The sequence below is a fragment of the Rana temporaria genome, chromosome 13 (genome assembly GCF_905171775.1).
Source record: "Rana temporaria chromosome 13, aRanTem1.1, whole genome shotgun sequence".
NCBI classification, from domain to species: domain Eukaryota; kingdom Metazoa; phylum Chordata; class Amphibia; order Anura; family Ranidae; genus Rana; species Rana temporaria.
In genome coordinates this window covers 98,541,625-98,564,902 of record NC_053501.1, presented here as the reverse complement: position 1 = coordinate 98,564,902, position 23,278 = coordinate 98,541,625, and the positions used below count along the sequence as shown (strand labels likewise).

The following is a 23,278-nucleotide window of genomic DNA, read 5'->3' as shown; positions in this document are numbered from 1 at the left end:
CAAAATGAGCCACAGGAGGAGTTAAAAACTCCTGTATTGCATCGCTTTGGAATCGATTTTCAGGCAATTCGGAAGCGCTGCCCATTCATCCCAATGGGCAGGGCGTTTTGGGAGCACTAAATACAGCACTCCTAACCCGTCCCAAAGATGCTGCTTGCGGGACTTTTTCGGAAAGTCCCGCAAGTGCACTGCCCCAGTGTGAAAAGCCACACTGGAATGAATGAGAGGCAGTTTTCAAGCGCTTAGCAGAAGCTTTTTCCAGCACTAAAGCACCTGAAAAACGCCCCAGTGTGAAAGGGGTCTTGGTGATATAGGGATTAGGCTTGCATCCAGCTACCATGTGTGTAGAAATTGGGCCACCTTCACACCGAGGTGCTTTTCAGGTGCTTTCGGGCTTAAACAATGCACCTGAAAAGCTCATGAAAACCTATTTCTATTAAAATTAATGATTTCACACTGGGGCGGTGCGCTGGTGGGCGGTGAAAACTTCTGCAAGCAGCATCTCTGGAGCGCTAAAAAAAAGCAATTCAAAAACACCCCTCTCCGTTGAAATAAATGGGGGGACAATTGAAGTCAAAAGGGCCTGAAAAGCTCTGTGTTTTACTGGCAGTTTAGAAGAACCTCAGTGTGAAAGGGGCCTTGGAGTATGCCACTATTTCCGCCTCCCTGTGATGCACCTCCACACGGACTGTTTCTGGATCTACACTTAATGCCTGTAATCTCACGTACAATAAATCCTTGTAGAAAAACATTCAATGAGTCTCAGACCACAGCTTCTGTGGTGGAGTTTGCATTATCGTCAAGGAATTTTACCAATGCCCTAGGGCAGGGTTCGACGAATCCCGGGCGCCAGGTCGCCATTGCGACTAGAATTGGCGGCCTGGGGCAGCACAGCTGGGGTATCCTGTGTGTCTGTGCGCCCCCACTTCGCGATTGTGTCGGGCCGCACCGGCCAGTAATTGAGGCCGTGACTTTGTGGCCTTCTGCAGGCCTATGCTTCCTTCTCTGATCTGGCGCCATCTTGTGGTGGCCGCTGGTATGACAAGACAACCAGCAATGCTAATGGAGCTTCTCCTGTCTGTTTTCACTGCCATCTCCTTCCCTCTAATTAGAACCCCCAAACATTATATATATATATATATATATATATATATATATATATATATATATATATATATATATATATATATATAATGTTTGGGGGTTCTAATTATATATATATATATATATATATATATATATATATATATATATATATATGTGTGTAAATGATAATGCGCTAAAACAACTGATTAAATAAGGTGTCAACACATCAAAATTACTGGAGGAGAAAGACAAATTTATACAAAGAATAAAGTTCCAAATTCCATTTGTAAATCGTCCCTTGTTGCTGTAATCCTAAAGGCAACTCAAAAACACTTTGCCAGACCACACACACACAGTGTGTGAGATATCACCAGCTTGATGATGTAATGATCAAACTTGTCAGGTCAAAATGTGCTTTCCACCAGGTATTCGCGTGCTCAAATATGCAAAGAAAGGGAGACAGAAAAAGACCGATAGTGTGATACCGTAAATGAAACACTGGCGTCTCACAACACTCAGAACATCACTCACGAATCCTCGGTAATATTAAGGCTTCAGCGTGTGTGCATGTATGCTGCTCAGCTTGTCAGGCTCCTCATCCGGCACCTCCGTGCGTCCCGTCACTCAAGCTCCTCCCCCACGCGTATCGTCACTAGACACGTGACTTAATCATGGGTCAATGTGTGACTGAGGCTTACTAAGGCTATAAATAGCCAATCACACACTCGCATCGGCGCGAACGGACCAATGGGGAGGCACCAATGACTACATCCTTGCAGAAACACCACAAACATTTCAGCCATTGCGGTTTATGAAAAAATATATATGTATATTGACAAGTTTTAATATGATACAAATAGAGACAAATAACTTTAAAAACGCTGTCTTAACAAAACAATTGTAGTATATCTCAAATTCTGCTACAGACGGATCCGTGCAGCCCAGACTAATCAAATGAGCATATACAGACAACATCCCGTGGTTTTCATATAGTATTACTACCACATAAGCAAAAAATAATTAATATGTATATAAATATAAATATAAAATATAAAATACATATATACAAAATAATCCAACATATAGATATTACACATAAATATAAAACAAGCTGTCGGCCACATATCCCAATCTACACTGAAGGATAAATAGCATCACGAGCATGAAATAAATTCTGATATCTACAACAAATAATGATACTATATGCAGGAGCACTGCACCACTAGCCAACAAGTGGGCACATGCTCATAATAGAATAGCACCTAATTATAAAGGTAAGACCTCATTACGTGTAGGAGATGTGTATTAATATATGAATAAAAATATTGATAAAAGATTAAAATCAGGGATTAAAAATCAGATATAAAACAGTTAAGATCAAAGTCAATATTTAAACCATTCTGAGAGAGAGATCCCATCTCATGAATCCATCTGGATTCTGCTTTGCTAATCTCTCTCACCCTGTGGCTTCCTCTCCAATGGGGACTATATTTTTGTATGCCCCAAAATTTCAAACCCTTTGGGTTCCCTTGATGACATAACTCAAAATGACGGGAGACATTATGTTTAGGGTATGCATTTAGAATATTCTGTACATGCTCTCTTAATCTTTTCCATAAGGGTCGTTTAGTGCGGCCTATATATTGTAAAGAGCACGGGCACTCAAGGACATACACAACACCCTCAGTTCTGCAGGTAATAAGGTCGTCAATGTTGTACTCCTTCTTGGTGACATTTGAAGTGAACTTAGTGCATTTCTGACCATTAAAATTCGTATTCTTACATGCAAAACACCTCTTACATGGGAAGAATCCCTTACCCTGAAAGAAGGTAAGTACATTTTTCTTTATTGGAGGATCAGGAACATTTTTAGCTACTAGGTCCCTCAGGGTGGGAGCTCTGCGATATACCACCCTGGGGTTAGTAGGTAGAATACCCTGTAGCTGCTGGTCAGCTCTTAAGATAGGCCAGTACTTTTTGAAAATAGCTTCCAGCTGTTTGTGTTGGACAGTGTAGTTCAGGATAATCGGGGGATTATTATCCATTTGGTCAAGTTTCACTTTATCCTGAATAAGAGCAATTCTTGGTGTGTCATATACTTTACGGATTTGTTCCTGGATAAAATCCTCATTATACCCTTTATTCACAAACTTTGTTCCTATAAAATTAGCTTGCTCCAGATATACTTTTTGGTCAGTACAATTTCTATGAATGCGTAGCAGCTGTCCTTTAGGGATGTTTATAAGCCAGGGCTCGAAATGGCAGCTATCCACCGGGATATAACTGTTCCGTTCCACTGGCTTGAAATATGTTTTGGTTGATATTGAGTTTTCCTCCAGCGTGATTTCCAAATCCAGAAACTGTATAGTCTGATTGCTGATAGTATACGTTAAGGAAATATTTTGTTGATTTAGATTCAATTTCTCAAAGAATGTAATTAGGGATTGTTCATCACCATCCCAGATGACAATACAGTCATCTATGAATCTTTTGTATAAAATCAGCTGGCTTGGCATGTCGTTGTAAATTGCCTCCTCCTCCCATTCTGACATGAATACGTTTGCCACGCTGGGTGCATATTTAGCTCCCATTCCGATGCCATTAAGTTGCCTGTAGAACTGAGATTGATGCCAAAAATAATTATGCTGTAAACCATAAGCCAAACATCGCAAAACAAACTTTTTTTGCTTCGGGATGAGTTGGCTGAAATTATTCATCGCCCACTTGGTGGCATTAATCGCTTCCTCATGATTGATATTAGTGTAGAGCGATGCTACATCAGCTGTCGCTATCAGGAACTTATGCTGTGGGGAGATTACTACAGTTTCCAGTAGCTGGATAAGGTGTTTTGTATCTCTAAGGTAAGCCTTGGTATTGGGTACCAAGGGCTGGATAAACTTGTCAACATATTCTCCTAAACGTGAATTGATTGACTGAATACCGTTGATAATTGGTCTCCCAGGGGGTTTTAATGGATCCTTATGTACCTTAGGCACCGTGTATATAATAGGAACTCGACACATATCTGGATTCAGGTATTTACTTTCTCTTTTTGATAGAATACCTTTGTCTTTGCCCTTTTGTATGAGCACAGCCAATTCTTCCTTATACTCCCCAGTAGGATTACCTGTGAGCTTGATGTACGTGTTCTGATCTTGAAGTTGATTATTCAGTTCCTCATAGTAATAATCTTTTGACAACAATACTATTGCTCCTCCCTTATCTGCCGGTCGTATTATTACCTTCTTGTTCTTCTCCAATTCTTTGATGCCTTTTTGAATAATTTTGGGATCTGGTAACCTCCTTATTTTTAATTTTTCCAGATCTTTTAGCACCATTTTGTTGAATACTTCTACGTGCTGGTTGTTATGTACTTGAGGGTTAAACAAAGATTTATTTCTTAAGGAACTGTGTTGAATTCTACCCGGCAGATTTCCAACAGTTTCACCTTTTGTAGGTTGATTAAGCATATACTTTTTGATGTTTAATTTTCTTGTATATTTCTGAATATCGACGTACACATCGAATTTATTCAGATTTTTCTTGGGTGCAAATTTCAAGCCCTTATCTAATAGGGTTAGCTCCGGAGTGGTGAGCTCAACCCCACTTAGATTAATGATTCCTTGCCCTATTTGACCTTTCTTCTTTTTGGACCCTTGTCCCCCCCTGCATCCTCTCTTTCGTCTGGGCTGCGAGCATACATTGATTCTGCTCCCCGAGGTGGTGATCTGTCGTTCCGGCGATGATCTAAAAAAGACCTAGAGTATGTTTCTTCAATATAGTTGGCTAAGGGTTCATATTTGTTTTGTGTGTGAACCGGACTTTTCCTATACTCCTGTTGATGGTAATCACGATTTAACGGTCCACCTTGTGAGTTGGAATATGGGCCCTGATTTTGATACTGGTATACATCTCTCACATCTCGAGGATCCTGATTATGGTGGTTGGTATTATGTTTGGGACCTTGCATATGTCCTCCTTGGTTCCCTGTTTGGTTAGGGGGGTAATACACTTGCTGGGTGTTCTTATTTTTCCAGGCTGGATGCCTGGGAGATTTCTTATTATTTTTCCGCCAAGGCTTAGGGGTCTTTGGCTCATTTGCCTCACTTCTAGTAGATCTAGTTTGATCATAAGGGTAAGGGTTCGGGGGTCTGTAATAGTCATCCCCATTAGATCGCTCACCTTGTGGTGATCTGGATCTATTTATCACCGGTGGCGTGATAATCCCTACCTCTTTGTCTGGGGATGAGGATACTGAACCTCTTGCTCCCTCTTTTAGTTTCAATTGCCATTTGAATGTTTGGTGTAAACGGTAATCATTGGTATCTCTCCAATATTTCCTCTTTTTACGTTGCTTAATTTCAACATCTTTATTTTCCAGGACTCTGTTTAATTGATTCGTGAGTGATTCAAAAGGAGGGGTATCCTTAAAACTTTCTAAGGATACTTTGCATTCAGCTAGTTCCTTATTGATGACAGTCAGCTTGCGTTGTTTGCGTTTAACCAACAACTGCATTAATTCCAACCCCTTCTCATTAAAAAATTTGTACCACTCTTCAATGGAGTCCCCATCCATTAGTCCATCATTGATGGGGACCTCCCATCTTAATCTTCTGGGAACTATCCCTTCTTTGATATATTGTTCATGTGTGGTGAGATCCCACCACACACTGATCTTTTTCTCCATTAAGTGCCCGAACTTACGAAAAATAGTGTCCAAATCCCCTGTGTCAGAGTGATTTTTACTTGTGAATACATCATTAAGATCTACTGTGCGATTTTCCATATAATTAAAAATATCCATAGTGGCTGCTATTGTAGTAAAAAGTAAAGTGCAAAATATATATGTGAAAAGGTCTACAGCGCTACTAAAGAAAAATTATAATTATAACACTTAATCAATAAATAAATGAAAAAGCAGCAATTATATCGGTGAACTAAACCAAGCAAAAAAAGGAGAATATGTTGACAAGTTTATCCAGCCCTTGGTACCCAATACCAAGGCTTACCTTAGAGATACAAAACACCTTATCCAGCTATTGGAAACTGTAGTAATCTCCCCACAGCATAAGTTCCTGATAGCGACAGCTGATGTAGCATCGCTCTACACTAATATCAATCATGAGGAAGCGATTAATGCCACCAAGTGGGCGATGAATAATTTCAGCCAACTCATCCCGAAGCAAAAAAAGTTTGTTTTGCGATGTTTGGCTTATGGTTTACAGCATAATTATTTTTGGCATCAATCTCAGTTCTACAGGCAACTTAATGGCATCGGAATGGGAGCTAAATATGCACCCAGCGTGGCAAACGTATTCATGTCAGAATGGGAGGAGGAGGCAATTTACAACGACATGCCAAGCCAGCTGATTTTATACAAAAGATTCATAGATGACTGTATTGTCATCTGGGATGGTGATGAACAATCCCTAATTACATTCTTTGAGAAATTGAATCTAAATCAACAAAATATTTCCTTAACGTATACTATCAGCAATCAGACTATACAGTTTCTGGATTTGGAAATCACGCTGGAGGAAAACTCAATATCAACCAAAACATATTTCAAGCCAGTGGAACGGAACAGTTATATCCCGGTGGATAGCTGCCATTTCGAGCCCTGGCTTATAAACATCCCTAAAGGACAGCTGCTACGCATTCATAGAAATTGTACTGACCAAAAAGTATATCTGGAGCAAGCTAATTTTATAGGAACAAAGTTTGTGAATAAAGGGTATAATGAGGATTTTATCCAGGAACAAATCCGTAAAGTATATGACACACCAAGAATTGCTCTTATTCAGGATAAAGTGAAACTTGACCAAATGGATAATAATCCCCCGATTATCCTGAACTACACTGTCCAACACAAACAGCTGGAAGCTATTTTCAAAAAGTACTGGCCTATCTTAAGAGCTGACCAGCAGCTACAGGGTATTCTACCTACTAACCCCAGGGTGGTATATCGCAGAGCTCCCACCCTGAGGGACCTAGTAGCTATAAATGTTCCTGATCCTTCAATAAAGAAAAATGTACTTACCTTCTTTCAGGGTAAGGGATTCTTCCCATGTAAGAGGTGTTTTGCATGTAAGAATACGAATTTTAATGGTCAGAAATGCACTAAGTTCACTTCAAATGTCACCAAGAAGGAGTACAACATTGACGACCTTATTACCTGCAGAACTGAGGGTGTTGTGTATGTCCTTGAGTGCCCGTGCTCTTTACAATATATAGGCCGCACTAAACGACCCTTATGGAAAAGATTAAGAGAGCATGTACAGAATATTCTAAATGCATACCCTAAACATAATGTCTCCCGTCATTTTGAGTTATGTCATCAAGGGAACCCAAAGGGTTTGAAATTTTGGGGCATACAAAAATATAGTCCCCATTGGAGAGGAAGCCACAGGGTGAGAGAGATTAGCAAAGCAGAATCCAGATGGATTCATGAGATGGGATCTCTCTCTCAGAATGGTTTAAATATTGACTTTGATCTTAACTGTTTTATATCTGATTTTTAATCCCTGATTTTAATCTTTTATCAATATTTTTATTCATATATTAATACACATCTCCTACACGTAATGAGGTCTTACCTTTATAATTAGGTGCTATTCTATTATGAGCATGTGCCCACTTGTTGGCTAGTGGTGCAGTGCTCCTGCATATAGTATCATTATTTGTTGTAGATATCAGAATTTATTTCATGCTCGTGATGCTATTTATCCTTCAGTGTAGATTGGGATATGTGGCCGACAGCTTGTTTTATATTTATGTGTAATATCTATATGTTGGATTATTTTGTATATATGTATTTTATATTTTATATTTATATTTATATACATATTAATTATTTTTTGCTTATGTGGTAGTAATACTATATGAAAACCACGGGATGTTGTCTGTATATGCTCATTTGATTAGTCTGGGCTGCACGGATCCGTCTGTAGCAGAATTTGAGATATACTACAATTGTTTTGTTAAGACAGCGTTTTTAAAGTTATTTGTCTCTATTTGTATCATATTAAAACTTGTCAATATACATATATATTTTTTCATAAACCGCAATGGCTGAAATGTTTGTGGTGTTTCTGCAAGGATGTAGTCATTGGTGCCTCCCCATTGGTCCGTTCGCGCCGATGCGAGTGTGTGATTGGCTATTTATAGCCTTAGTAAGCCTCAGTCACACATTGACCCATGATTAAGTCACGTGTCTAGTGACGATACGCGTGGGGGAGGAGCTTGAGTGACGGGACGCACGGAGGTGCCGGATGAGGAGCCTGACAAGCTGAGCAGCATACATGCACACACGCTGAAGCCTTAATATTACCGAGGATTCGTGAGTGATGTTCTGAGTGTTGTGAGACGCCAGTGTTTCATTTACGGTATCACACTATCAGTCTTTTTCTGTCTCCCTTTCTTTGCATATTTGAGCACGCGAATACCTGGTGGAAAGCACATTTTGACCTGACAAGTTTGATCATTACATCATCAAGCTGGTGATATCTCACACACTGTGTGTGTGTGGTCTGGCAAAGTGTTTTTGAGTTGCCTTTAGGATTACAGCAACAAGGGACGATTTACAAATGGAATTTGGAACTTTATTCTTTGTATAAATTTGTCTTTCTCCTCCAGTAATTTTGATGTGTTGACACCTTATTTAATCAGTTGTTTTAGCGCATTATCATTTACACATATTTTTGCTTGGTTTAGTTCACCGATATAATTGCTGCTTTTTCATTTATTTATTGATTAAGTGTTATAATTATAATTTTTCTTTAGTAGCGCTGTAGACCTTTTCACATTTTATATATATATATATATTATAATATAATTTTATTCTAACACCCTAGAGAATAAAATTGCGGTCTTTGCAATACTTTCTGTCACACCGTATTTGCGCAGCGTTCTTGCAAGCACACTTTTTTGGGAAAAATACACTTTTAACTAAAAAAATAAGACAACAATAAAGTTAGCCCAATTTTGTTTTTTTTTAGGTTGGGAAAGATAATGTTCCGCAGAGTAAATTGATACCCAACATGTCACGCTTAAAAATTGCGTCCGCTCGTGGAATGGCAACAAACTTTTACCCTTTAAAATCTCCATAGGCAACGTTTAAAAAAATCATACAGGTTGCATGTTTTGAGTTAGAGGAGGTCTAGGGCTAGAATTATTGCTCTCGCTCTACCAATCGTGGCGATGCCTCACATGTGTGTAGGGCCGAAACAACTAATCGATTATGAAATTAATCGATTACAATTTTCATAATCGATTAATCGGCCAGTAACATAATGGGGTTAAAAAAACTAAAATTAGCCCTTTATAGTACAAAAAAGCAAATCGCTACTGTAAATATTACTTTCACTGTCCCACAGTAAAAAAAATGAACCCCTTATAATAGCGATTTTTTTTTTCTAGTTTTTGTACTTATTTTAGTTTTTTTTTTTTTTTAACCCCATTATGTTACTAAACATCTCAGGCTGGGGTCACACCTCTGTTTTTTGGTGCTTTTTGCAGAAACACACTACAGTTCATTTACATGTTTTCCTATGGGAGACGTTCACATCCATGATTTTTTTTCAACTGCTGTGTATTTGGAAAGGGCGAGGACTTTTTAACGCAAAACGATGCTATTTTGTTTTTTTGGTTCAATATACTTTAATGGAGAAGCTGCAGAAAAGCATGTAATGTGTTTTTGCGGCAATTTGTGTTTTGTAATCTGCCCAACGACAAATTGGCCAAAGAAAATGTCAAATGTAAAAATTCAATATTTTTTTTTTTTAAGGCTATTGGCCGATTATTGTTTCGATTAATCGGATAACTAATCGATTATGAAAAGAATTGTTAGTTGCAGCCCTACATGTGTGGTTTGAATACCGTTTACATATGCGGGCGCTACTCACGTATGCGTTCGCTTCTGCGCGCGAGCTTGGCGGGACGGGGTGCGTTCCTGGCTCCTAACTTTTTTAGCTGGCTCCTAGATTCCACGCAAATTTGTCAAGCCCTGCCCTAGGGATGGTATTGGTGGTAGCGAAGAGTGTCCACCAGAATGGATTTAGAATCGAGTTGAATCGATCACATAGGGAAGCATTACAAAATAACCGAATCCTAAAGCCATACAGGATGGACCACCATGGGATGCTGAATGGCATGAATAACATTTACATCTGCATGTCTCTCCCTCCAGACATCCCTAATGCCGCATACAGACGATCGTTTTTTGTGATGAAAAAAAAATGATGTTTGAAGTGATGAAAAAAAACGACATTTTTGAAACTTCATTTTCAAAAACGATGTAGCATACACACCATCATTTTGAAAAATGATGAACAAAGCGACGGCACTCTAAAGGGGAAGTTCTATTCGCCTTGAGGCCGCTTTTAGCTGGTTACTTGTTAGTAAAAGATGATTCGTGCTTTTTTGTCTGTTACAGCGTGATGAATGTGCTTACTCCATTATGAATGGTAGTTTTACCTCCCGTCTCAAAACTTGCTTCTGGGCATGTGCAGGTTTAAAAACGTTGTTTTGCCCACACACTATCATTTTCATTGACACAAAAAATGACATTTTGAAAAACGACACAAAAAATTCGAGCATGTTCGAATTTTTTTTGGTCGTTTTTCTGAAGACATAAAACAACATTTTCCCCACACACTATCATTTTAAATGACGTTTTCAAAAACGTCATTTTTTTTCATCACAAAAAACGACCGTCTGTATGCGGCATAAGACCCAATTCAATAAGCAAATTGGCAAAGTCCGTTTTGTGTGTGGTTGATGGTGTGTTTCTTATTCAGTACACTATTCCTTTGTTTCTGCACCACCTATTTTATATTTTATCACCTAATTTAGCCTTCCTTTTTATTTCCTTCCTGTATGTGTACGATTGAATATTCACAATGCTTATGAGCAGACTATTGTTTCCCATATCATACCAAAACCTAATGTGTGGTCACTTTACACTAAACGGACATTACACCTGAAAAGCCGGCCCCCTCCCATGCCTCCGTATTGACTATTGAATGTGTCCATTAGGGGATGTTGGCATGGTGCAGACACTCTGACAACTGGGAGACATTGGGCAAGATTTTCAGGATTTATGACTGTAGTATGTTGAGGCACTCTGAGGGGATCTGTAGCTGCCTGCTTTTCATATGCAATGACCGATTTTTGTATTCACTTTATCTAGTTCTTCACTCTTCCTAACAGCTGACACTAACATCATATTGTTATGTTTTTCAGCAACGACCCCTCCCCCAGGAAATGCAAAAATTTATACAAAAATGCATACAATAATCATCATTGTGGCGGTGGTGGTGGTCATTTATATTGGCGCCATTGTCAAATGTTACTGTACCAGGTATGTATAAAATTTTTTTTTTTTTATAAGTTTACCTGTAAAATCCTTTTCTTTCTTGTATATCGCGGGACACAGAGCCTCAGTAATTACTAAGTCGTGGAATGTAACCCACTTAGTAATTACTATGAGGCTCTGTGTCCCGTGATGTACGATAAAGAGAGTGATTATTTGCTGTGCTTCTGCCATCTGTTCTACTGTATGTAAATCGGGAATATACAGCTTATACAGTACCATCTTGTGCAAGATCAGTATAAACTCCACACTGCCGCCCAAGCTGTGGGTATGGCAGCAGGGCTTATTCCCCCCCCACCATGACTGGCCTTTAAATGTGCCAACTAAGTTACAGCCAAGGGACTGATGCTCATTGGTCAAAAACTGAAACATACCAACAAACTAAGATATGAAGAAGAAAAAAGGGGTGTCTCTCTCCCCTTATAGGGCCATGGGAAAAAAATAGAACAAAAAAAACACCTCCTCTAATACAGTACCTGATTTTTCCTGTCACGTCTAGGATAGGAAGGTTCAGATGTTCATGCTCGTTGGTTCGCTTGGACTAGTTGCAAAAATGAGGGGTTGGCTAGTGCTAGGGGAGCAATATCCAAACTAGAGGAGACCATATGTGACCCAATAGCGTATATCGTTTCCAGGGTGCCCAAATGGAGTCAAAGTGGCCCTTGTTTCCCCATCATGTGGCTATCCACTCCTCTGCCTCCATAATTTCCGTTACTTATTTTATCCAGTCCCTATGGCTAGGTACTTGGGCGCCCTTCCAATGAATTGGTACCAGCCGTTTAGCTGCATTAAGCAGATGGGGGAGGACGCTGCATTTTATATCTTATTTAAGGGACAGTGGGGACATGGAGCAAGAGGTGGGCTGGTTGGAACGGCAGGTCAAGCTTCAAAATATCATTTACACAATCCTTAATCTCCTTCCAGAAAGGTCTCATCTGGGAACATCCCCACCATATATGTAAAAGCGTGCCCCGTTGGCCGCAACCTCTCCAAGAAAGCATGGAGGCAGAGGTTTGGATCTGAGCCAGGGTCGCAGGCACACTCTGTACCATATGGTCAATAGTTTATTTTCTTGTGTTTTGGACTCTAGCGAACTGGAGTGGGTCAATTGTTATAGATGAAGCAGTTGCTCCTAAGTGAACTTGCTCTGTAAATCACACAGCCAATTGTCATGTAATTGTTTGTAAACTGACTTTAAAGTGGATGTAAACACAACATTTTGTATTTATTTTATTGATGTCACAATGTACAGTATAAGATTTCCTATCATCTGTGCCCAGTCTTGCCACACAGAGTTAATCCAGCTCTGAGCAATCCTCTTTTATTCAGTGAAATAAACGGACAAACAGGAGTAAACTGTTGTCTGTTCTTCCCCCTTGCTGTGAGTGACAGGTTATTTACATATCTCATGCACTAGCCTGGTGACAGGTATTATTTTTTAATTCTCACCCCCACTCCTTTTCTGAAGTCATGTGGTTACTTTTCTGGATGTTGGTGATCATGGCAGAATTCAGTGTAAGAAATACACAGGAGAAAATGCATGTTGACAAGGGGAGTGTAAAGGTGGGCGGGGAGTCTGACATCACAACTCCACCCACCGAGCTCCAGACAACAGATCCACCCACAGAATCTGCAGTTTTTCAGTTCTTATAACAGACAGAGGGGAGACATTTGACAGGTAAGGATACATGCAGGAGACATCTATATCCTTATAGATCTGCACTATGGCGGTAGTTTAGAAAGGATGAGAGGGGCTTTACATCCACTTTAAAGTTGCTGGCAATCCTAAAGCCGCCTTTAAATGGGTTGAAATTCAGCTGGTTTAGCAGGGACCGGACAAAATTCAACTCAATTGTGAGCGGGCTGGCAAGCCATCCTGTGTTTGTTTTTCTGCTCGAGCAGTATCGCCAACTATAGCTGGCAACACTGATCAGTGTACTCTTACAGCGGGGAACTCTCCTGTCAGAATACAATGGCTGCACAGGAAGGATTGCCTCATCAACACACTCGGCGTTGAACAAAAAAGGAAAAAACCAGGCTGATAAAACAAACAAAAAAAATAATAATTCCCTTATCTAGACGAGCAAGTTTGATCCTCCTTGCTGTGTTGTACACTCAAGTGTGAGAACACATCAGCGCTGCACCTGATTGGCTGTGGCCACTGATCAAATGGAAAATTTCCAACCTCTCATTTGTCAAAAGTCGATTGTTGGATCGACTTCTGTCAAGCGGGAATGGCCATAGATGTATTGTATATAAATTCGTCTGGTCCCCATCTATGGCCAGCTTTAGTCTAGACCAGTGATGGTGAACCTCGGCACCCCAGATGTTTTGGAACTACATTTCCCATGATGCTCCACTACACTGCAGAGCGCATGAGCATCATGGGCAATGTAGTTCTAAAACATCTGGGGTGCCAAGGTTTGCCATCACTGGTCTAGACAGTCATGGTTGATCTCCGAGTGATGTTCCATCATTTGGCTGGTGTGATGGGACATCTTTTTTTTTTTTCGCCATGTTAAAATGCAAATCCTCAAAGTACAGGAGATGATTTTATAATTTGAAAATTTTCTAAAGGACAATCTAATTTTTAAAAATATACTTTTTCTTTTATTTTCAGAACATAAATGAATTGGGCTGGGTTCACACCTATGCAAATTTGAATGCGGCATACACCGCATCCAATTCGCATGACATTTTAAAATGCGTTTATTTGAATGTGGTCTGATTCACGTATCTGCGGTGCATTCGCACTCTGCATTGCCCAATTCGCACTGAGCAGTGCGGTCCGGCTCGGGTGCGAATTCAGGCCCATTATCCTCTATAGCAGTGTTTCTCAATTCCAGTCCTCGGGCCCCCCCAACAGGTCAGGTTTTCAGGATTTCCCTCAGATGAAAAGGCTGTGGTGATTACTAAGGCAGTGAAACTGATCAAATCACCTGTGCAAAATAATGGAAATCCTGAAAACCTGACCTGTTGGGGGGGCCTGAGGACTGGAATTGAGAAACACTGCTCTATAGGAACGCTTCTGATTCGCAAATGTGTTCCCTTGCAAACAGGATAAAACCCTGACCCTGATCAAAAACTGACGTGAAACGCTGAACAACTGTTTTTTTCTCTTCGCAGTGAAAACGGAGCTGCAATTCACAACCAGCCTTAAAGTCATCTCTCAAGGAATTAAAGTCCGTTATCTCATTGGATTTATGAAGCAATATAGAAAAAAGCAACAACGTTCAACAGAATTTCCAGTCTTCCTACACCAGAAAATGTTGGAGTACCAAACTCCAAAATTGGTGTCATTAATTCAGACTTTTTAATTTTAACAACTTTTAAGACAACTCTCTGAGGTCCAGTGGTGCCAAGTAGACATCGGCCAAATGTACAATAGGAAGAGGAGAGTTATTGGTAACCTATGAAATTAACTGGACCTTCAATTTCTGCCTGTGGTACTCTCTGCTCCCCCCTGGACATATAGCTATACCAGAACTGACCTTAGAGGGCGCACTTGTCTTATTCTGTTACTTACGCATATTTATTATCGCCAAAGTGCCAAAACCTCCACTGTTGCTGCTGAGATTTGGCTAGTTAATCCTTGGGGTACTGGAGTTAAATGTTTTGTACTTTTTTATATATGATATGGTCTGTATTATTAGCGATTTCTTTTTTTTTTTTCTTTTTTTATATGACATGCAAACAAATCGTGAGTGAAATATCTTTATAGCTGTTATATCATTCTAATCACACACCCAGAAACATAGAAAACATACTGGTGTTAAATAATTGAAAGCTACACATTTGCAAAAAGGATTACCACTCAAAGCCCTTTCCATGCTTATTTTTATTTTAAGCATTAATTAGTAATAATATTTTTTTGTTTTCTGACGTATATTCGTATGTTCTTTTACGACCTCTCAACTCTGCTGCTGTCAATAGGTCTAAAATAGGGATGGAGAAGCAATAGAATAAAGCTGTTGGGTGTGAATAATCTGCCCTCCGTAGAGGTTGGTAACTGGCACAATTTGGGGTTTGCCAATGCCCCTTTTTGGGCTCCAGACTACAAATTTCTACATATGCAAGTTTTCCGAATCTGCAATTACAGGGTTTATCTAGGTTTCATTGCTTTAAATAGATTGTAATTATCTGAAGCCCCTGAAAAGGGGGATTTGTAAACCCTGAATTGTGTTGGTATCCACCTAATACAACCTGATATTTTTTTATTTATTCTTTTGGTACTAAACACTTTTTTTTTTTTTTTTTTTTTCTCTTTTGCACTTAAAGTTTTAACTCAAGGTTTCTTAGCAGGCAGAGGGACTTGAGATTCTAGGAGCTGCCTATTTGGTATATTGTCTCTAAGACTTGAATCTGTTTTACCACATTGTATTTCTTACATTATTTTTTTTTTAAATGCCTGCTCTGCCATCATCCTATGGTCATAATATTTTGTATGAAGATATTTAGGCGCGCTCTCTACTGGTTATTTGTATGGTACATACCTGCTGAGACACCCATAGTTACGTGAGCTCCTGCTTAGAATTTTTTTATAGTGGACTTCAGGTTTATTTATTATACCAAAGATGCGTTTCATGGCTAAAATATATTGCTTCCTCACTTTTATAATGTTAAACAAGAATCCATAAATGAAAACGATTCTGAAGGCCGAAGGTTCACACATTTTATAATAAAGAGAGACCTATTAATATATTGAAAAATAGATTACCACTGAATTTGTATTGAAATACCAAGGGGCTTGTCCCAGATAAAGTATTAAAAATGTAAATATATATAATATATATACATATTAAAACACGAAAAACTCTTTGAATAGAAGCAACGATGCACTATCTGGGTCCATGCACACTGGGCTTGAACAATTTTTTTTTTTTTTTGGTAGATAAATGCGCTCACATAGTGATTTTTATTTATTTTGTACAGGCATTTTGCCAGAAAAAACACTCAAAGGGAAAACCAGATCATTATTATGAATTTAGCATTAATTACATTTTGCCATTAAAAGAGCACTTTAGACACACCAAAAAGGGTGCTTCTGTTAACTTACCAAAGTCTTTTAATATGTAGATGTACTGTTTGTGATATAAATGTTTTTTATATGCAAATGTAGATTTAATATTTACCCTTCTTTTAAAGATGATGATGTTTCTACGCTGACAATCATGTTGTTTATCTGCCATTTATAAAGCACACAATCTGATGTGCCGAATTTTTCTACAAATTACTTGGCAATTCCATATCAATTTTAAAGGGAATCTATAGTTTTGTTAAAAATAGGAACTTTTTTTAAACAACTTAGGGATCGCCCACCGTTGTTATACGTTGGCTTTTTGAAGAGGAATACCTTTGTTATGGTAGCAGCTAGCTACAAGATAAACGTGGTCTCTGTGGCGGATACGCCGCAAGATCTCTTTTATTGACGGCGGGAGAGGGGCCCCCCCTACCGCCGCTTACCGGAGCCGCCTGCAGCAGCGGAGGCAATCGGGTCTTTTCCCTTGCTGGGTATGGAGACGAGTGAGGGCAAAATGGCCCCCCACCCGTCTCCATATGGCAGCAGGGCGGAAGCGACGTCAAAACGTCACTTTCGCCCAATGGTCTTAACCACTTAAGACCCAGACCATTATGCAGGTTAAGGACCAGGCCCCTTTTTGTGATTCGGCACTGCATCGCTTTAACTGACAATTGCGCGGTCGTGCGACGTGGGTCTCAAACAAAATTTACGTCCTTTTTTTTCCACAAATAGAGCTTTCTTTTGGTGGTATTTGATCACCTCTGCGGTTTTTATTTTTTTGCGCTATAAACAAAAATAGAGCGACAATTTTTTAAAAAAATGCAATATTTTTAACTTTTTGCTATAATTAATATCCCCAAAAAAGATATATATATATATATATATATATATATATATATATATATATATATATATATATATATATATATATATATATATATATATATATATATATATATATATATATATATATATATATATATATATATATATATATATATATATATATATAATTTCGCTCACTTTAGGCCGATACGTATTCTTCTACATATTTTTGGTAAAAAAATCGCAATAAGCGTTTATCGATTGGTTTACGCAAAATTTATAGCGTTTACAAAATAGGGGATAGTTTTATGGCATTTTTATTAATATTTTTTTTTTTTTATTAGTAATGGTGGCGATCAGAGATTTTTTTTTTTGTGACTGCGACATTATGGCGGACACTTTTGACACATTTTTGGAACCATTGTCATTTTCACAGCGAAAACTGCTATAAAAATGCACTGATTACTATGAAAATGACAATGGCAGTGAAAGGGTTAATCACTAGGGGGGCGCTTAGGGGTTAAGTGTGCCCTAAGGGAGTGATTCTTACTGTAGGGGGGGCGTGGCTGTAGGTGTGACGTCACTGATCGTCGCTCCCTATATCAGGAAACAGACGATCAGTGACAAGCCACACAGAAGAACGGGGAAGGTGTGTTTACACTCCCTTCTCTCCGTTCTTCAGCTCCTGTGACCGATCGCGGGACACTGGCGGCGTTCAGGTCACGAGTTTTGGACCGGGTCGCGAGCCCCACGGCTGGGCTCTTAAAGGCAACGTACAGGTACGTGCCTGTGCCCTTTTGCTTAAGTATATCGGCATGAAGGGGTCCTTAAGTGGTTAAAGGGACATTTCATTCTAAAAAATAAAAATAAACTTTTTTTTTTTTATTATTGCATTTTAGTCCAAATATGAGATCTGAGGACTTTTTGACCCCAGATCTTGTATTTAAGAGGTCCTGTCATGCTTCTTTCTATTACAAGGGATGTTTACATTCCCTGTAATAGGAATAAAAGTGACCCAAAAAAAAAAATATTTAAAGTGTCAAAATGAATTAAAATAAAGAAGGAAATAATTATTTTTTTAAAGCGCCCCATCCCGCTGAGCTCGCGTGCAGAAGCGAACGCATACGTTTGCAGTGCCCGCATTTGAAAACTGTGTTCAAACCACACATGTGAGATATCGCCGCGATTGATAGAGTGAGAGCAATAATTCTAGCCCCAGACTTCCTCTGTAACTCAAAACATGCAACCTGTAGAATTTTTTTAAACGCCGCCTATGGAGATTTTTAAGGGTAAAAGTTTGTCGCCATTCCACAAGCTGGCAAAACTTTGAAGCGTGACATGTTGGGTGTCAATTTACTCGGCGTAACATTATCTTTCACAATTTAAAAAAAAAATTGGGCTAACTTTACTGTTGTCTTATTTTTTTTTTTAATTTAAAAAAAGTTGTGTTTTTTTTCTTTAAAAAAAAAAAGTGCACTTTTAAGACTGCTGCGCAAATACGGTGTGGCAGAAAGTATTGCAACGACTGCCATTTTATTCTCTAGGGTGTTAGAACGCCAAAACATTATATATATTTTTTTCTGGCAAAAAAAAAAAAACAGTTTTTAACTTCTAAACACCAAATCTCAGAGATTAAGTGGTTATGTGGACTAATTGCATGTGAATGATGAATAAGCTCTGGAAGCTTTTTTTTTTTTTTGATGTGTGGCCATCACATTCCTATTTCCTAGCAAAAAAAGTATTCTGGTAATGCTAAACTCTATTAGGAAACACATCATGTAACATGGGCTTAATGGTGCACACTGTAATGAATTTTAATTTGTAGGTTTACTTTTGTTCTCTTTTGTTAAAGTGTTAGTTCACCATTCACCCTCCCCACCGGTCCCTGCTGTACTTACCCCTGGGGTTTGTTGCCCCCACAGCCTGTCCAAGGATTTGACATCACCAGCCTTTACCATCAGAACTTCTGGCACGTACAAGATCAATTCTGATTGGTCATAAATAGTTTTAATTAAATGTAGCTAATTTTAGCCTACTGTTATTGGACTGTATGTACTATATATTTGAGTTTATCTGCCTTATTTTAGAACAAAAATTTGTAATCGCTACAGACTGCCATTTCACTGCACATGTACTGTATATTGTGACTTGTTTTTTTATCTATGTCAGAATATCTTTTGCCGTTCTAACTCTGCGCTAAACAAATCAGAGCACTTAAGTGAGAAATGAGTAGAAAAACAAATTGCTATTATGTACCAAAATGGTGTTTGTTTTTCCTATGCACTTTAAGCCAGCTTGGAACGTCCTCTTGTGTCTTGTGCTTTTTTTTATTGTGTGTGCTGCTTCCAAAAAAAAAAAATTGAAAAGCTTGTGAATTTTGTGTCTATTTTTATTTTTTTGTGTGATTGTTTTTTCTTGTTAAAGGATCGCTAAAGATTTTTTTTTTTTTAAATAACAAACATGTAATACATGCCTCCACTGTGTGGCTCGTTTTGCACAGAGCGGCCCCGAACCTGGTCTTCTGGGGTCCCTTGGCAGCTGTCTCGGCTCCCCCCCCCCCCCCCCCCAACACCTTAATGCGTGCTCGCATGGTGTTGAGTGCTTGCAGGGCGTGCTCCTGTGATACAGCCGGCGGCCATAGCCGCTCACTGTATCGCTCGGCCCCGCCCACCGGTGCACTGCGTCATTGGATGTGATTGATAGCAGCGTGAGCCAATGGCTGTGCTGCTTTCAATCAACCAATGAATGAGCTGGGAAGACAGCCGAGAAGCCAGTGTGTTCATGGGACTTTTGAGGGGTTGGGTAAGTAATCGGAGGGGCTGGGGGGGGCGCGCTAATACTCAGATGTTTTTTCACCTTAATGCACAGAATGCATTAAGGTGAAAAAAAACATGTACCTTTACAACCCCTTTTTAACCATAATAAGTGGGGCAGATGATCTGCATCTCTATTATAGGCAGTCCTCAGCAAGACAGATACATCGTGACATATGACTACTTGCTTACCTATACTACGTGTGTGTGTGTGTGTGTATGTGTGTGTGTGTATATATATATATATATATATATATATATATATATATATATATATATATATATATACACACACACAATTACACACAACCATGGCACTATTGATAAAGAGGCCAACATTTTTTGGAGCCATACTGACATCTAATAGGACTGCTTTGCTTGCCTTTTCTCTGGCCCTTGGGGCACTATTCCTCCCACTGCCACCAACAATAGGGCCATAATTCCTGCACTGATGTCAACAATTGGACTATTTCCCCCCACACACCAATGATTGGGCACTAGTCTTTCCCCTGATACCAATGATGGGGCACTATTCCTCCCACTGATACCAATGATACGGTGCTATTGCTCCTGCTGACACCAACAACGGGGCACGAAAATATTCCTCCAATACCAGATGGGACATTGTTCACTCCTACTGATGCTGGGACATTTTCCACTCTTATTGGCCGTGGTCGGCAATCCCCCGCCCCCTCCACTTAAGCTGAAGCGCAGTAAACCTTCCTTTGTTTACAAAGTTTGGAGACCCCTGTATTAGGCAATCCAAGGGGGTATGTAGCTTTAAAAAGGTTAAAGCAGAACTAAACTAAGAATAAAAAAAAAAAAAGCTGGTTTGACACCAGCAGGAGCCATAATTTTAATATTAAAAATGCCTTTTGACATCAAATATAAACCGACAAGGGCTCTCACCAAAACAAAAATAAAGCAAAACATGGGTACAGATAAAATAATGAAAGTGTATCATACCAAGCATGCTGCATGCACATGTATTAATTAGTCATCAACTAACTACTAAACAGTCATTTTGTACATCATTGGGGTGTTAATGGTGGCTTAAATATACACTAAATTACCAAAAGTATTGGGACACCTGCCTTTACACGCAGATGAGTTTTAATGGCATCCCAGTCTTAGTCCGTAGGGTTCAACATTGAGCTGGCCCACGCTTTGCAGCTATAACAGCCTCAACTCTTCTGGGAAGGCTGTCCAAAAGGTTTAGGAGTGTCTATGGGAATGTTTGACCATTCTTCCAGAAGTCCATTTGTGAGGTCAGGCACTGATGTGTATGAGAAGGCCTGGCTCGTAGTCTCTGCTCTTAATTTATCCCAAAGGTGTTCTATCGTCTTGAGTTCAGGACTCTGTGCAGACCAGTCAAGTTCCTCCACCCCAAACGCTCTCATCCATGTCTTTATGGACCTTGGTTTGTGTACTGGTACGCAGGCATGTTGGAACCGGAGGGGCCGTCCCCAAATTGTTCGCACAAATTTGGAAGCATAAAATTGTCCAAAATGTCTTTGTATGCTGACGCCTTAAAAGTTCTCACTGGAACTAAGGGGACAAGCCCAACCCCTGAAAAACAACCCCACACCATAATCCCCCCTCCACCAAATGATTTGGACCAGTGCACAAAGGTCCATAGAAACATGGATGAGCGAGTTTGGGGTGGAGGATCTTGACTGGTCTGCACAGAGGTCAAAAGTAAACAAAAAAAAAAAAATGCACCAATTACTGGTGTCTTCCCTCTCTGTCTCTAAACACTTACCATGGTCCTCTATCGATCCAGCACTGTGCCTGGCTGCAACACAAATCTTCTCACTTTCTGCTCTCATAGGAGACTATAAAAGCAGTTGGCGACATAGGCTCCTGCTGCTGTCGGTCAAATCCTGTGGGGAGCGAACTGGGGGTGTGGCTGAGCCACACTGTGTTAATCTATGGATGCACACAGCCTTGTCAGCATATGGATTTCTTAAGTGGCATTTGTAAGAAGGGGCAGAGTGTGCCTGTGGGGGACTCCAGAAGAGGAGGAAAGATCATTACACTGAGCAGGTAAGTATAATTTTTTTTTTCCTTTTTAATAAAAAGGCTTTACAATCAATTGAAAAAACTGAACAGCAGCAAAACCCAACTGTTCAGTTATTTGTAAGGAAAAGTAAAAGCACTTATCTAATCCTCCACTACCCCAGCAGAAGGCTGTCCCCTATGTTCTGGCAGTGCATTGTCCCTCAGAGTCATGTTTACTGCAATGTTATGGACCCTGCATTAGTGTTGACGACATCAGGACCTTAGACCACATGCTTGAGTAGACGTTGAAGAGACAGGTCTAGTAGCGCAGAGAAGCGCAGGTTTGGGTAAGTTAAATCTACTTTTGCAGGTTCCTAGACTTAAAATAACCCTTGCAGTGAAAGAACAACCCTAATACAAGTGAGAATTTTCAGGTCTCTCTGAGCTGGGCTTAACCATTTAAGACCAGGACCATTATGCAGGTTAAGGACCTTGCCCCTTTTGGCGATTCGGCACTGCGACGCTTTAACTGACAATTATGCGACGTGGTTCCCAAACAAAATTGACGTCCTTTTTCCCCCACAAATAGAGCTTTCTTTTTTTGATTACCTCTGCGGTTCTTATTTTTTGCACTATAAACAAAAATAGAGCGACAATTTTGAAAAAAAAACAATATTTTTTACTTTTTGCTATAATAAATAACCCCAAAAAAGATATACATTTTTATTTTTTTTCCCTCAGTTTAGGCTGATACGTATTCTTCTACCTATTTTTGGTAAAAAAAAAAAATCGCTCCTCCACCGCCCGGCACCATCCTCCTCTGACTCCTTTTCAGATTCCCGTTGTTGACTTCTCTCAGGTGGAGTAGCCCCCCTTGGAATTCATCCAGCATTGCGACTTCATCTTCCTGCTCCTCGACGGCTTGATCAATGACATGACGCAATGCACGCTCCAGAAGGAAGGTGTAAGGTACGATGTCACTGATGGCGCCCTGGCTGCGACTGACCAGTTTGGTGATCTCATCAAATGGCTGCAGAAGTCTGCATGAGTTGCGCATGAGCAGCCACTGGCGCGGTGCTAAACAAAAAAAAAACAAGCTCCCAGAACCTGTCCTGCCACAGAGTTTGTACAGGTAGTCGTTAACTGCACGTTTCTGCTGGA

At 39.7% G+C, this 23,278-nt stretch overlaps 1 protein-coding gene across 1 annotated transcript in view; it reads left to right on the top strand.

The window, feature by feature from the left end:
* LOC120920089 overlaps window positions 1-16,672 on the top strand; it is a 41,157-nt gene extending 24,485 nt beyond the window's left edge. Inside the window, exons 4-5 of the mRNA XM_040332003.1 lie at window positions 11,329-11,446; window positions 14,585-16,672. Coding sequence (XP_040187937.1) covers window positions 11,329-11,446; window positions 14,585-14,618 — 152 coding nt within the window. The 3' untranslated portion in view covers window positions 14,619-16,672. The remainder of the gene's footprint in view (window positions 1-11,328; window positions 11,447-14,584) is intronic.
* The last annotated feature ends 6,606 nt before the right edge of the window (window positions 16,673-23,278 follow it).